General features: G+C 46.5%; 2 protein-coding genes across 12 annotated transcripts in view; one reads left to right on the plus strand and one right to left on the minus strand.

Moving 5' to 3' along the window:
- NAA38 (N-alpha-acetyltransferase 38, NatC auxiliary subunit) overlaps window positions 1-10,085 on the minus strand; it is a 24,079-nt gene extending 13,994 nt beyond the window's left edge. For 3 of the 5 annotated variants that reach the window (XM_070044530.1, XM_030861559.3, XM_060291037.2), the window contains exons 1-2: window positions 9,961-10,085; window positions 8,005-8,102 (exon numbers count right to left, since the gene is read on the minus strand). The gene's annotated coding sequence lies outside the window, so the exon portion shown is untranslated. The remainder of the gene's footprint in view (window positions 1-8,004; window positions 8,103-9,960) is intronic. The other 2 variants (XM_070044531.1, XM_030861560.3) reach the window with 2 other exon arrangements.
- The window catches only part of CHD3 (chromodomain helicase DNA binding protein 3), a 25,102-nt gene continuing 19,509 nt past the window's right edge, over window positions 9,580-15,172 (plus strand). For 6 of the 7 annotated variants that reach the window (XM_030861518.2, XM_030861525.2, XM_030861519.2 and 3 more), the window contains exons 1-3: window positions 9,580-9,861; window positions 14,389-14,501; window positions 14,989-15,159. In XM_030861518.2, the coding sequence (XP_030717378.1) occupies window positions 9,588-9,861; window positions 14,389-14,501; window positions 14,989-15,159 (558 nt within the window). In that variant the 5' untranslated portion in view covers window positions 9,580-9,587. Of the gene's footprint in view, window positions 9,862-12,657; window positions 13,412-14,388; window positions 14,502-14,988; window positions 15,160-15,172 lie in introns of those variants that run through there. The other variant, XM_030861527.3, reaches the window with a different exon arrangement.

Below are 15,172 nucleotides of genomic sequence, written 5' to 3' on the forward strand. Positions count from 1 at the left end.
TGGTGAGAAAGGTCTCTGGTTACAGCGTCGAGGGCAGGACTGAGCCAAGCGTCAGTCTTCGATGAATGAGGGGAATGATCGGGAGGAAAGCAGATGACAGCCAGGGAGAGAAGTGGAGGGGTAAACAGCCAGACTGCTGGAGCCTTAAAGAAATAGGGCCTTTTCACACAAGATGGGAAACAACCTTGCAGAAAAAGAATTAGATTCCTTCAGATATGAGGTCTGTACCTATGTTTATTTTCCATATTACTGTGTTTTAAACTTTTTGGGACTACCAAACTTGATGAACACATGTTAGATACTATCTCCTGTTCTCTCTCTCTCCATATATTTTTAAGATTATTTTTTTAAACTTGAAAAGATTTTTAAATTTTCATTATAGAATATGTGTTACTTACAGAAAATTCCAGGTAGAGAAGCATAAAGATGCAAAACAAAAATCACTCTTATCCCTACCACTCAGCAGAAACCAGTATTAACATTTTAACCACTTCCTTCTAGTACCTACATGGCTGTGATTATACTACATATATGGCTTTATATTGTTTTATGCAATTAACATTAGATCATAAGCATTTGCTCATGTCATTCTGTCAGTGTGGCAAAAGGTCAACAATCAGTAAATCCAGGTGAAGAGTATATGGGTGCTCACTGTACTTCTTCAACTTTTCTGTAGGCTTGAAGTTTTTCAAAATTAAGAAGTTACAGGTGGGGGGAAGGGATAAATTAGGAATTTGGGGTTAACAGATACACACTACTATATATAAAATAGATAAACAACAAGGACCTACTGTATAATATAGGGAACTATATTCAGTATCTTGTAATAACCTATAATGGAAAAGAATCTGAAAAAGAATATATATCTAAGTATATAACTGAATCACTTTGCTGTACACCTGAAACATTGTAAATCAACTGTACTTAAATTAAAAAGAAAAAAGTTACAGATGGAAAAGGAACTAATCACAAAGAAAAAACAAGTGAATGATAACACAAGATTCAGGATACTGGTAGGGCAGGGGGCAGGAGAGGAATGTGAAATATGGAAGACCATTACGAGGCTTCAAAGATGTTACTAATGTTATATTTATTAAACCGATACTGAATACATGTGTTCATTTTAATATTCTTTGTGGTTGATGTATGTTATACATACTCTTTTGGACCTGTGAAATAGTTCTCAATAATAGATATAATTTTTTAAATTAAAAACCTCCTTTCTGGGCTTCCCTGGTGGCGCAGGGGTTAAGAATCTGCTTGCCAATGCAGGGTCCACGGGTTCGAGCCCTGGTCCAGGAAGATCCTGCATGCCGTGGAGCAACTAAGCCCGTGTGCCACAACTACTGAGCCTGTGTGCCCTAGAGCCCGCGAGCCACAACTACTGAGCCCACGCGCCTAGAGCCCATGCTCTGCAACAAGAGAAGCCACCGCAATGAGAAGCCCACGCACTGCAACCAAGAGTAGCCCCCACTCGCCGCAACTAGCCTGTGCACAGTAACGAAGACCCAACGCAGCCAAAAATAAAATAAATTTATAAAAACAAACAAAACAAAACAAACCTCCTTACTATCATGAACTTACCACTCCAGCTGTATGAGGTCCACATACTACTTGCTGAATAGTTTCTTACTCAACCTAAACTGCCCTTCTTCCTCCTCTCTGCTATATAGGCCTTAGTTATGTTTTGGGGCCTACTTCAAGTACAACTACATATGAAAGTCCTTCAGTCCCCCTCCCCTCCTCTCCCTAAGAGCTCTCTTCTCTGAACTCTCAGATTTCTACAGCCCACAGCAATCATCACTACCACATATCCTTAATTAACTTTTTTGTGTGTTTATTTCTGATCTCAAATGTCTCTCCTCCCTCCACCTAACTAATCCCTTGGTCACTAAAACATTTTCAAGTTGCTTTAAAAGATGCACAATGAAAAACAATGAAAAAATATGTTTCCCTTCCCAGTAGTAATGACTACAGTTTCTTGTGTATTCTTCCAGGAATATTCTATGGAAATTCATATTTTTTTCCCCTTTCATCAATGGTACCATATTATACATGCTCTTCTATAACTTTCCTTTTTTCCCTTCATATTTTAATTAGTTTTTAAACTAGAACCTCACTAATGTCCCCTAAAGTCTAACTACATTACACACATTGATTATACTTTGCTTCCGTACTTTTCTCCTCAAAGAACGAGAAATTAGTGAGGAATGATTTCTTTAGAGAAATCACACTACTTTTTGTCCCATTTGGCTTCATTTGTTAATGTAATCATGACACTACATAAATTTGTTTACACAATACTGTAAAAATTCAAAATTATCAATAAAGCTAAATATCCCCCTTGACTATTATTTCCCAAAAGTAACCACTGTGACCAATTTGGTATGTATATGTCCAGAATTTGTAAAAGAAATTTATATACATATAAATGTATCTGTAGAAACACATAGTATTGTTTTTAGTTTCTCTGAACATAAATGATATCATAATGTATATACTGTTTTGCAGCATGCCTTTTTCCATTCAACAATATAGTAAAGAATCTGACTATGTAGATGTAACTCATTTTTCTTGACTGCTGTATAGTTTATTTAGTTATTCATTACTGTTGGAAATTTAGAGTGTTTCCAATTTTTTGCTATTACAAACAACGTTGTAATGAATATCTTTGTATGTGTCACCTCATGCACAAGTGTGATGACTGTTTCTCTAGGGTAGATGATAAGAGGTGGAACTCTGTAACAGAAAACATGTCAGTTTAATAATGTACTAGATAAATTAACCATTGCCAGTTCTGTAGTACAGCTGTTATAAGTAAGTTATACATGTGACCATCAATTTTACATATTAGTTCCTTTAAAACCCTAGGACATCCATTGACTTATAAGTCATTTAGTATATAGAACAAAGAACAGCAGACTAGAAGTTGGAAGATACAGGTTCAAATTCCAGTTCTGTCCCTAACATCTAACTTGATCTTAGGCAATCCTTTCGACATCTGGGCCCCAGTTTCTGTACCTACAAAATTAGATTAAAGTGATGTTTCCTAAAATACGGTACCCATACCACTGGTAGCATGCAAGATGCTTTTATTTTTATTGACTTTTAATAATTATTTGTATTTTAAAATAAATTAGGAAAATTATAATTACCTTATCAAATCAAGGATTTACGGATATTATTTCTTAGTTATATAAAATTTACTTTTTAAAGGACATTTGTTTAAGTTAAAGAAAAGTGAATTGAAAAGGAAAATAGTATGCATATAATAGTATAGGTGGCATGTAAATATGGCAAGTCATGACTATGATATATGAAGGACTGAGGTTTCTTGCTTCACGAAATCTAGAAGAGGTTAGATTAAAGCAGTAGATCCCAGACTTTTAGATTACAGTGACCAGTAAAACATTAAAAAAAAAAAAGTTAGTGACCAACATGGAGTTCCTGACTTTTTATTGCGCTAATTAATGACATTAAGAACAAAACCAAAAAAAAAAAGAACAAAACCAAACCTATATACCCATCACCATTATTTAACAGAAAGATATTAAAAATATTATTTTGTAACTATAACACAAGTACCTGTATGTTGAAAAATTTTCAAGTTGTACAGAAGTATAAAAACTCATTTTCTTTCTCCTTCTCTCTCCCTGTAACATCTATCATAGACATCCTTCTAACACAGATCTACCTCATTTTTAGAACATTTTAAATAAACATAATATACTGTTAAATACATTAGCATATATATATTACATATTTGTTTCATATAAATATAGCATATTACACATTTATTTTATATAAAAATATATGAGAAATATATAATGTCAGAACAAAGGACACAGCTCCCCAGGAAAGGACAGGTGGCAACCTTACTTAGCCATCTAAACACTGGTTTAGATGACCTTCTCTCTAAAATTCCATGATTAAGCCTAGAAAATCCTCAGCGTTTACATGCCTTTCATTATTACCACTAACTTCTATATTTCAAAAGATAACTAGGAATCTCTTTAACATCTCCTTCGGTAGTAAATCACAGACTGCAAAGTGCTTTTTCAGTCCTTTGACCTTCTTGTTGCATGAGTTCATGCCTGTGCTCTATTAATCATTCTCATAGGTTCCCTACATCAGGGTTTTAACCTGGGCTCCATAGGTTTCAGGATAACATATGTGGTATTTTGTGTAGATACAGTTTTTCTGGGGAAAGGGGTTTATAACTTTCTATGATCCAAAAAAAAAAGGTTAGAAACTATAGCTCTGGATGTTTCTAGCTTTTGCTTTCAATAAATAATCTTATTATTGGCTTGGGAGTCCCTTACAATTTTCTTGTTCTTTTTTTTTTGCAGCAGCAGGGGTTGGCATCTAATTTCTGGTTTGCATTTGACAGCTGTATTCCTGAGTTCCTGTTCTCACTTCCTTAATGGTCTTCTCATTAAAAACAAAAAAAATCTCTCCTACCAATTAGTTATACGGTATTTTAATTTTTTATTTTATTTTTATTTTTTGAAGTACAGAAAGATAGAAAAAAGCAGAGTGGTGCCCACTTTGGAACTGACAGGCAGGGACACAAGCAGCTGGAGAGAGCAAGACACACAGGCACATATGAAAGGCCTCAGGACAGACAGAATAGACAGCTAAAAGAAATAGAGAGGAACCTGGAAACACAGAAGGAGAGACACAAGAACTGAGCACACAGAGAAGAAGCATGGCAAAAAACCCAGACAAGCTGGCAAGGAGAGAAAGGAGAATTACTGACAGAGAGACAGAGAGGCAGGCAAGATCACCAAGAGGGACGCAGACAGACAGACAAACAGAAAGGGGGAGAGAGAGAGAGAAGGAAAGCAGACAGAGAAAGAAAACAATAAACAAAGAAAGAAGACAAAGTGATAATAGCGTTTTATACTACATAGTGCTTTATAATTTATAAAGTGCTATCACATACATTATTGCAGGCAGACAGGGAGAATCCAGCAGACAGATGGGGTGATGGAGGGATACAGGCCAATCAGACAGAAGAGAGGGAAGGTGGCCAATCAGAAAGAGAGGCTAGAATGGAGCCCAAGACAGACAGTTAAGAGGAAAGACAGAACCAAGAAAAGAGAAGTGAGAGAGGAAGAGAGGGAAAAAGAGGAGAGAGACAGAGATAGAGGCTGAAACAGTTAAATTCAGGAATACAGGCAGTGAAAAAGCAAAAATGAAAGAACAGTGCATTGTGTGTAAAAGTTTTATCATCATCTTTCTGAAGAGAACTGGATAGAGGCTGTTGTCTGTGCTTCCCCCAAGGAGTTATAACATCTCTAAGGTGGCATGTGAGAAGAGCCAGAAGGAAGGATGAAAAAGGGAGAAAGTGTTAGTAAGAAGCAGAGTTTTTTAGACTAGGAGGAAGACAAACTTCTTGGACAGGCCTAGGTCAACAGCCTAAGAGTACTGCTGAACCTAAAAGGATCTAGATTCATATTCCTTTAAAGAATTCATATAGACTGGGAAAAGCAGAGTGGGCCCCTATCTACTCCATGTGCATGTAAGCTCAGCTTACAAACCATCTGTACTTATTAATTGTTCCTATATTTACAAGGTATTTTTCAGTACTACCAGTGCTTTCATGGCTTTTCTCAATTAATACATAGTTCAGTGATGAAGAGACCAGCAACGGCGTGTGGTCATCAGGACAACTCAAGACGCAGAGCAGAACAGGATATTAGGACAGAGGCAAGCCCTTCCTAAGCACACCTCAGGTCCTGGTAGTAAAAGCGTGTAACTAGCAAGCAGTCAATCAAAAAGACAAGTACCATAAAATAGAGTCAAAAAAACAAGAAGCAAGAAATGGCAAGCCCAGTGAAATGGGAAGGAGTACTGACAGACTGACAGAGGAAGAAGCATCCAGCAAAACGGGGACAGAATTTGGAAGGAGTGCAGCAAAAAGCAATTAGACGTACATGTGTAGACTCTTCTCTCGAACAAGATCCAAGAAATGTGTAGTGACTACCTCAGAGGAGAGGAAGTGGGGGGTAGGAGGGAGGCTTACTCTCATACTGGATACTTTTAGTACTTTAAAAATTTTGTACCATGTGTATGCACTATCTATGTAAAAGCTGATAGAAAAAGGAGGAGAAAAAAAGCAAGCAGAGATGTGGACAGCAAGGGCCAGCCAGGCAGACAGATAGCAAAAAAGGAGAAAGACAAGGAGAGACTGGGAAAACGGCAAAAAGATTGAGGCAGGCAGACTGTGTGAGGGGCCAGAAAGATAAAAAGAAAAAGAAAGAACTGAAACAGAGGCAAGCAGTGAGAGAAGGCAGGGTAGGGGATATGGCAAGAAGGCAGGTAAGACTTTGGGGCAAGGGGGTCACTGACAGGTCTGCGGTAGCGAGACTATCACCATTGATGGGATGCTGGAACAGCGGAAGCCGAGGGAGAAAATGCTGATAAGCAGACACACTAAAAAGATACAAGCATTAAACAGTGGGACAGCAGCAAGCAAGCAGAGTAGACAGGCAAGAAGACATACATAGAGGGAGGCCAGGAAAAAGCATGAACTAAATAGACATAAAGAAGAGAAGGAACAAGTAGAAGGCAAGATAAGAGGCAAACCAAGACAGGGAACCATGGTAGGGCCTGGAAGGTAGACAAACCAAGAGACGGAGACTAAAAAAGTGATAGAGACAGGCAGGCGGGGAGACAGATGGCTAGAGAGAGAGTGGTGGGCAAACAGCCAGAGAAGCAGACAGACAACCAGAGAGAGAAAGAGGCTGCCAGCCAGTCCGGGAGGAGCAGACAGGCAGGCAGACACCATGCTAGGAGCAAGCAGGTAGAGGGGCAGGCGGAAACAAGGAGAGAAGAAAAATCAAGAGATCAGTAGGGAGAGAAGAGAGAACGGGAGATGCAGGCAGGCAGAGGAGGAGACGGACAAGAGGGAGAATCAGGCAAATTAACAGATCCATATGCAAAGCGCACTCGAGAGAACGATGAATGTTTGTACAGGGATGCACACAGCCACCTTTCGCCCCCCACACCTGCAGCTCATGGCACATGTGGCAGGCAGGCAGGCAGAGGCGCTCAGCACAGAGGGAGAGGGCGCACCATGATGCGCAGGGCTGCCCACATGCACGTGGGGACACTCTTCCCAGACACACACCGAGAGGCCAGAAAGAGGGGGAGTCAGGCACACATGAGGAAGAGGCACACGCAGTCAGAGCCCGGAAGACAGAAGTAAACAGAAAGAAGACAGAGATGGAAAGTCACTTAGAGGTGACAGAGCCTGGGAGTCAAGGGATGAGAAAGGACAGTCTCGGTAAAAAATAAAGACACACATACACAGAAGCCCATGTACAGAAAGAGGGGGATACCCAGAAGGACTAGTACACAAGGACCGGGAAAGAGGACATAACAAAATCAAATGGAAGAGAATAGGAGTTACACTCAGTACAGGAATGATATGGGAGCAGAAACAAGAGAACTCCGAAGTCCAGGTTAAGAAAAAGATGGAAATCAATGCTCAATAAAGAGCATTAGCTGGGGTTGGGGGGTGGCACATCAATAAAGAATATTTAAACCTTGTCAGCAAAAATATGCCCTGTCACTATTACTTTCTGGTTGCTGCCTACCTACCTCTCCTTCTTCAGGGGCTGCTGGGTGGCTGGCAGCTATACTCAAGAGACAGAGAAATAACCCAGGAGAGAAATGATTCCACAGGCATGGGATGGGAAGCAAGGAAAAGGTCAAAGTGAGATCAAAAGAATGGGAGGAAACTGTAGTAAGAAAAGGGTGACAAGAACGAAATAGGGTTGAACTGAGCTATTTGCCCTTCTTCCTCTGCTAGCATTGCTCAACTGGCAAGTTTTATTTTATGACTTCTCTGACCAAATCTCTGGATGAGAACGCTACTTTTGGACTCCTTTTCAACCTTCCATCTGATTCCTGATACCACTTTAAAGATAAACATTGGAGTACAGTGGGAAACCATGGGTCAGAAAGTCAGATGAAAATCTGAGTGTAACCCCCTACCTCTTTCCTTTTCTCAGTCCCAGTTACTTTTCTTTTTCATGGTACCTCAGTTTCTTCCACTCTATCAGTGTTGGAGATCATGGAGGAAGGGAAATATACTGAAAACAGGAGAAAAGAGAAAATAATTTCACAATCTTCAGACTTAAAAGAGAAAATAATTTCACAATCTTCAGACTTAACTCTTTCCCCTTTATTCTAAAAATCTGTTCTATTTACCCCCTAAATCAATTTCCCACGTCAGATGAATTTTATATTCAAGTAATTGGGGGGAGGGGAAGGCGAGGTAAAGGAGAAAAGAGTGAGGATAAAATTTACAATTATAAATCACTGAAAAGGCTGGGCAAAGGGGAGAATCAAACATGGACTCCTTTGAAAAAAACTCAATCATCGTATCTATTCATATCTCTCCCCCAAAAGTCACTAGGATTTCTATCACTTTTTTAAAGAAAGAAAAAAAAATCCAGTACCCCTTCTCACTTAAAAGATACATAGACAATTAAATGCGTTTTGACTTCAATGAGGTATGTAGAAACAGAGTTATATATAAACATATATTTCATCTTTTTCCTTTTCAATGCCTGAAGGGGAAAAAAAAAACCTTCACATCAAACCACTCCCTTCTGAAGTATTCAGAAAAAAAAAAAAAAGCTTTTCTTTAAGAGAAGGGAGGTGGGGAGGAAGAGACTAGTAAAGAAAAAAAAATTTAAATCTAGTTGGACTAGTATCTAACTAGTTAACCTTTAACAATTTATGCTGATGTCAGACTGAGCATGAGTACTGATTAATGCCCCCCCTCAAATATTTTTTTATAAGGGGGGAGTTAGTCACAGCAGCCATTTTTGTTTTATGCAGAAATCCTTCATGCCCCCCCCAACGCGCACACACACTCACTCACACACACACACTCAGTACACAAGGAAAATATCTCTATTAATCTGTGCACTAATCAGTTATAAAAAAGGGAGAAATTTGTGGGTTTCTGGGTAGAGGCTAGGAGATGGGGGTATAACAAGGAGGAGAATGGGGGGGTGAAAAATGAAATATTAAGCCAGCCATTTTGTTTTAAAAGGGGATTTTTCCCCCCTCTCCCTTTCTTCACGGAGGGGGTGGCGGTGCTGCAGGGGGGGTTGTTTTAAAAATAATTTCCAGGCGGCCATCTTAGTGCCTCAGCTCTGAGAAATATTTCTGAGCGCCCCCCTCAGAATTTAAATATATTTAAAGCAACGGAGAGGGGGGTAGAGAGAAGTCGAAAACTTTTATATATATATATATTCTTTTAATCCTCTTCTCTTGTTCTCTCGGGAGGAAGGAGAGAAGAAAAAAAAAGTCCTCAATTCTCCCCAAGAAAATTTTTGGGGGTGGTTTGGCCCCCCTCGTCAGACGGCGGCCCCGAGGGGGGGGTTTCGGAGGGGGGTGGCCCGGGGGTTTTGGGGGCTGGGGGAGGCGGTGAGGAGGAGGAGGACGCCGCCGCCGAGGAGGAGGAGGAGGAGGAGGAGGAGGAGGAGGAGGAGGTGGTGGTGGTAGCGGTGGGGGAGGCGGGCGGGCGGTGGGTGGGGGGGTGGTGGGGGGGCCAGAGCCACAGGATGGCTTCCCCTCTGAGGGACGAGGAGGAGGAGGAGGAGGAGATGGTGGTGTCGGAGGAGGAAGAAGAGGAGGAAGAAGAGGGCGACGAGGAGGAGGAGGAGGTGGAGGCGGCCGACGAGGACTACGAGGAGGACGACGACGAGGGAGTACTCGGGCGCGGGCCGGGCCACGACCGGGGCCGCGACCGCCACAGCCCCCCCGGCTGCCACCTCTTCCCGCCGCCGCCGCCGCCGCCGCTGCCCCCGCCGCCGCCGCCGCCACCCCCACCGCCAGGTAAGCGGCCGCTGACTCCCCCCCCCGCGCCCCCCCTCCTGCCCCAGACCGAGCCGGAGCCGCGGGCGCGCAAGGCCCGGGCGGGGGCGAGGCACCCACCGCGCGGCCGAGCCGAGGCGAATCCGGGGCGCGGGGCGCCGTCTCGGGCCCGTCGCCCCGCGGCGGTCCGGGCGGTCCGGGCGGGCGGCGGCGGCGGCCGCCGGGCCAGGCCTCCTCCCCTCCCCCGCCGCACCCCTCCCCCGCCGCCACCGCCGCCGCCGCCGCCGCCGCCGCCGCCGCCCGGGTTGGAGAGCGCTGGGCGCGAGCTGCATGCGCGGACCGGGCCACTCGGTCGCGGCTTTCGGGGGAGGAGGAGGAGGAGATTTTTTTTTTTAACCCTCGGCGGGGAGGGGGTAGGCAGGAAACGGCCGAGGCGAAGCCAGGGCCCCCTCCCTGGCCGCGCGAGGGACCGCGGAGACCCTGGCGGCCGGACGGCGGCGTGGGGGAGGGGCGCGTGGGGGAGGGGCGGCCGAGCGGGCGCCCCTGGGGCTTCGGCCCCGGTGGGGTTGGACCGAGGCGAAGTGGGGTTTGCCTGCGAGGAGCGGACCGCGGCCCTCACCCCCCCGTCAGGAGTTGGGAAGGCCGGGGGGAGCGGGTGACCATCGGACCCCCCCGCACCTGCGGGGACTTCGGTGCCCGCCAACTCTGGAGCGTGCGGTGGCACGTGGGGGAGGGGTCGGGTGAATGTTTGCGGGCGGCTGACGACTAGGGGCAGGTGGTGGCCACACTCCACGCGGACCACTTCCTGGAATGAGACTGGTTCCTGCCCCCTCTCTCCGGCTCGTACTACGGAGAGCAGTCATTGAAAATTGGGGACAGAGAGGAGAGTGTCTGGAAGACCAGATGCCCCCAACCCCACCCCCTTTATCTCTCCTCTGCTCTGGGCTCTTTTGTGTCAAGTGCGCCCCCCCCACCATGACCCCGTCAGTCTGGGGTGGCCTAGCTGCCCAGCTGTGACTCTCACGTGGCTGCCATTCACTGTCACTCACTCTCCCGCTGAAACCACCCACACCCTGACCACGTTGGGGGGCGTGAACTGCCCACCCAGCTGTTCCGCAGCTTGACCGTCACTCAGCACCCCTCCCCGGGGATGACAAGTCACCCGCACTGTCTGGGCAGTTCCGTCCGCGGTGGAGGGGCCTGACCGCTGCCTCGCGCGGGGGGCCCAGCAGTGGTCCCACTCCGGCCACTCTCCAGAGTGTTCAGCTAGTGTTTTTCAGAATAGACTCTAAGTGAGCATCTTTCGGGTGTCTTGGTGCGGTGCAGCACAAATGCACCAAACTTCAAAACGTCTAACAACATACTCTTTGTACAACTGTCGTATTGATCTGTGTGGCTTCAGTGGCAAATGTTCCTGTCTAGTTGAGACAGCCTTTGAGGGACTGTGGGGTGCTTTCTTGGGCCGGCGGAGGGGGGGTATGTGTATCTAATGGAAACAAGATAAAATCCACCTCTCCTCCCATCAGGCTGGTCCGAAAACCGGAAAAGTTTTTTAAAAGTTATCCCAGAGAGCCCACTGATTTTGCAGAAGGGAAAAGGAATAAAGAATTGTGGGTAGGGGATTGCCTGGAAGACAGCAGAGGTGCTAAAAAGAGAGGAAGAAAGGATGTCAGGTTAAGTTAGGGCATTAGCAGCTCTCGCCTATGTGTATTCCGAACTTAGAATGCGGTATTTAGGGGGTTTTGATCCCGGATTTGGGTCTGTGAAGGGGAGGGCATGAAAGAATCTGAGGTCGAGATGGGTCTTTGTGTCAATACTCCCTCCCCTTTTCCCTTTGCTTTCTAAGCATCGTCAAATGTTTTTAAAATGGTATATTTGAAATGAAAACCCACCTACTCTCTCTCCCTGGGCAATTTTATCTCCCTTTCAGCCCTCCAAGTCAAACGAGTGACCCAGATACACCCTCTCAGATGACTTTCTGAGGTAAAACTTCAGGAAAATATTTTTAGTCTGCCCATTATTTCTGTCTACCTAAGTGTGGGCAAAATAACCCTCCTCTGAGGCAGTATGTTCAGGCTGCCCTCCCTCATCCTCCTCTACAAGATGAGTTTATACGTGTTAGAGGTTTCTATTGTTTTTCATTCTGACGGCTTTGATTCTCACCATTTTGTTTTACATTCTTACCCAAGACCAATTTTATCCCTTCCCCCCTCTCCAGTCTCCGTACATTGTTAAACGTTTAAAATAATAGCACTCGTGCTGATGGGGGAAGGGAGCAGGAAGCCAAAAACTCATTTCTTCTCCCTCCCCCTTCTGGCAAGTCTAGAGAAATAATATAACATAATATATAGATGTGATTCCTTGGGGGTGGGGGTGGGGAATGGTTGTGGGTGGTGCGGAAAATTCTGGTAGTTTCTTTGCAAAAGGTCTGAAAATACAAACCCACCCCCTGCATGCAATACGCATGTGCAGCAGACCTATTATGGTGGTTCGTTGTGGGGGAGGGAGGGGAATTTGAGAAAAAATAAATATATGTGTGAGAGATTGATGGTGAGATTAGAAGAAGAGAGGGGCGGGCGGGAGGCGAGGCTCGCTGCGAGGCTCCTCCTGCGTCCTCTGGCTCGCCAGGCTCCGCCCACCCTCCTCGCCGCCCTCCTCCCTCGCCGTCTTCCCGAGATCTGAGCCGGGATGTGGGAGAGTCTGGGCTCCAGGCCAGCATTGAGTGGCTGGTGAGACAGAGGTTGGGACTTAGATTTGCTTTCTTGCCCTCCCTTTCCTTTCCTCGCCGTCTACTTTGCCTCTCCGCACCACGGCCGTCTTCCCAAGTTCGGGAACCTCCCGCTGGGGTGGGGAGTGGAGTTAACTGGCTGCGAGGTCCCAGGGCTTGTGTCCCACCCCCCAGCTGGTGGAGATCGAGGCCATTTCCCTGATCCTTAGCCAGTTGGCCTGCCCTTGCCTCTGCCCCGGCGGCCTCCGTTTCCATGTTCATATTAGCCGCGGTCCCTGGGGTGAGGGAGCGCGGGCTGCTGGGGCATGGCGTCTTACTGACTTCCTATCAGGGTCCCCACTCTGTTTCCACACCTGGGGCTGCCACAATCCCCCAGTCCTAGAGTGTCTTCCTGCACAAGAGGGCACAGGATGCTGGAGCTGTGAGAAGTAGCAATGAAGGAAGGGGGTGCCCAGATTCTGAGGCAGTGGAAACCAAGGCCTCGAGTGTTAATTGTGGCTAATTTTCCCTTGGCTGTTGTGGGAAGAAGGATTGTGTATCCTAGAGCAAGGGGCTGGGCCAGGCCCAGACTTTCCCCCTCCTGCACAGCTGCCTCTGCCTGAGCAAGACAGGTCTGGCGGGTTAATCTAGTGCTTGCTGGGGGAGGGAGGCCAAACAGGGCCTCATGTCTGTGTGGCGTTGGTGTCTTCCTCCTCGCGGAGTTACTTTCTGCCCCCTAAGCCTCCACAGTCCGACAGGGGTCATGGAGAATGGGGAGAGGGGACATCTGGGAAGAACCAGCCCCGTTCTCTCTGACAGAGACATCTGGAGAGAAAGCCAGGGACCTAGCCCTGCTGAAAGCAGGTACAGGCTGTCCTCTGGGTTTGTGCTCATGAGTATGTGGTGCTTGTGCATTTGAGAATGCATATGCGGGTTGTGTCTGTGCCCGTGTCTTTGTGTGGGTCTCCCATACTGCTTATATATGAATGGGTTAGGATGTCTGGGACTAAATTTGGAGACAAGGGGTGAGACCAGGGGACAAAGGGGCAGGGTCCGTGAGTTCTCAAAGGGAACAGGGAGGAGTATATAGATTTGAAGGCACATTTCCAGTCTCCTTGGGAGGAGGAGGAATGTTTAGGTAATTGTGGAGACCTTCTTGGATGGGGTTCGGGTGTGACAAAGGAGCTAGACACTGTGATCCTGTGGGCAAGAAGTGAATATGCCTGACTGAGGATTTCTTTTCTTCCAGGGCTGTGCTGGGGTGACAGGAGGCTTGGTGATTATCTGAGGAAATATAAATAGAGGCCTCCCTCCTCACAAAAAGGATGTCAGGGCCCCAGGGTGTTAGTGTGAGAACCCAGGTGTCCACCTTTGGCTCTGCCGTCTCAGCATCTGGCTTAGGGAGCTGCCAGCTTGTGTCTCCCCACTCCAAGTGCTGGGGTCAGGCCAGGCCAGCAGCTGGGCATGGCTTCCCCAGTTCCTGGGCAGGATGCCAGCTGGCTAAGTGAGGGGGAAGGCAGGAGGAGCCCTGGCGGCGACTAAAAGGACCTGCCACAGTCAGAGCCCATGGCCTAGAGCCTGGTCCCTTGTTAGTAGGAGGGGAGAGACGGGAGTGGTTTGGCCGTTCTTCCCTTCTGACCCCTGACCTCCCATTCAGAACCCGAGCATCCCAGAGTACTCGAAACACTCTCTGTTTGCATCCAGCGGAGGGAGGCAAGGTTTGGAAGAGTTAATGCTGGAGTTCCTAGAGAGCAGCGGGAACTGAGGAGGTGAGGAAGGGAAGGGGCTGCAGAGACTGGGAACCTAGAGGCTTAGGTTTTCTGGTGCTCTCTGCCCCAAAGATAAGGATGACATTCGGCTGCTGCCTTCAGCACTGGGTGTGAAGAAGAGAAAAAGAGGACCCAAGAAGCAGAAGGAGAACAAGCCAGGAAAAGCCCGAAAACGCAAGAAGCTTGTAAGTGTTCAGGACTCCTATCTCTACAGCTAGGCTTGGAGACCCAGCCCTAGAGACCTACGTTTTCTCTGGTCTTGATTACTGTGGGGATCCTGAAGTCAGGGAGGCCTGATCCCCTCTACCTGACCCCACCCCCGCTTGCTAGCCTGTATCTCCCAGGTCTGGGACCCTAACCTCACTCACCACGGCCTAGTGAAGAGCCCAGTTGTCAACTTGACTTGCCCTGCAGCACAGAGAAGCGGTTGAAAGCACAGGCTCTGGAGGTAGACTGCATGAATTTAGAGCCTAGCAGTCTTCTGTCTTCTTGGACAATTTATTTAGGTCTCTGTGCCTCAGTTTCCTCATCTACAAAAAAGTGGATAAAGATAGATGTTACTATCATAGGATTGTTGTGAAGATCAAAAGAGACGATAAATGTTATGTGCTGAGAACAGTTTCTGGAACAAGGAAGGGCTGAAGAAATAGTGTTTTTATTTCTTTCCCTTAGGACAGCGAGGAGGAATTTGGCTCTGAGCGAGATGAGTACCGGGAGAAGTCAGAGAGTGGAGGCAGTGAATATGGAACTGGACCAGGTCGGAAACGGAGACGGAAGCACAGAGAAAAAAAGGAGAAGAAGACGAAGCGGCGGAAAAAAGGGGAGGGAGATGGGGGGCAAAAGGTGAGTAGAATTA

Source organism: Globicephala melas, chromosome 20 (assembly GCF_963455315.2).
Source record: "Globicephala melas chromosome 20, mGloMel1.2, whole genome shotgun sequence".
Taxonomy (NCBI): Eukaryota; Metazoa; Chordata; class Mammalia; order Artiodactyla; family Delphinidae; genus Globicephala; species Globicephala melas.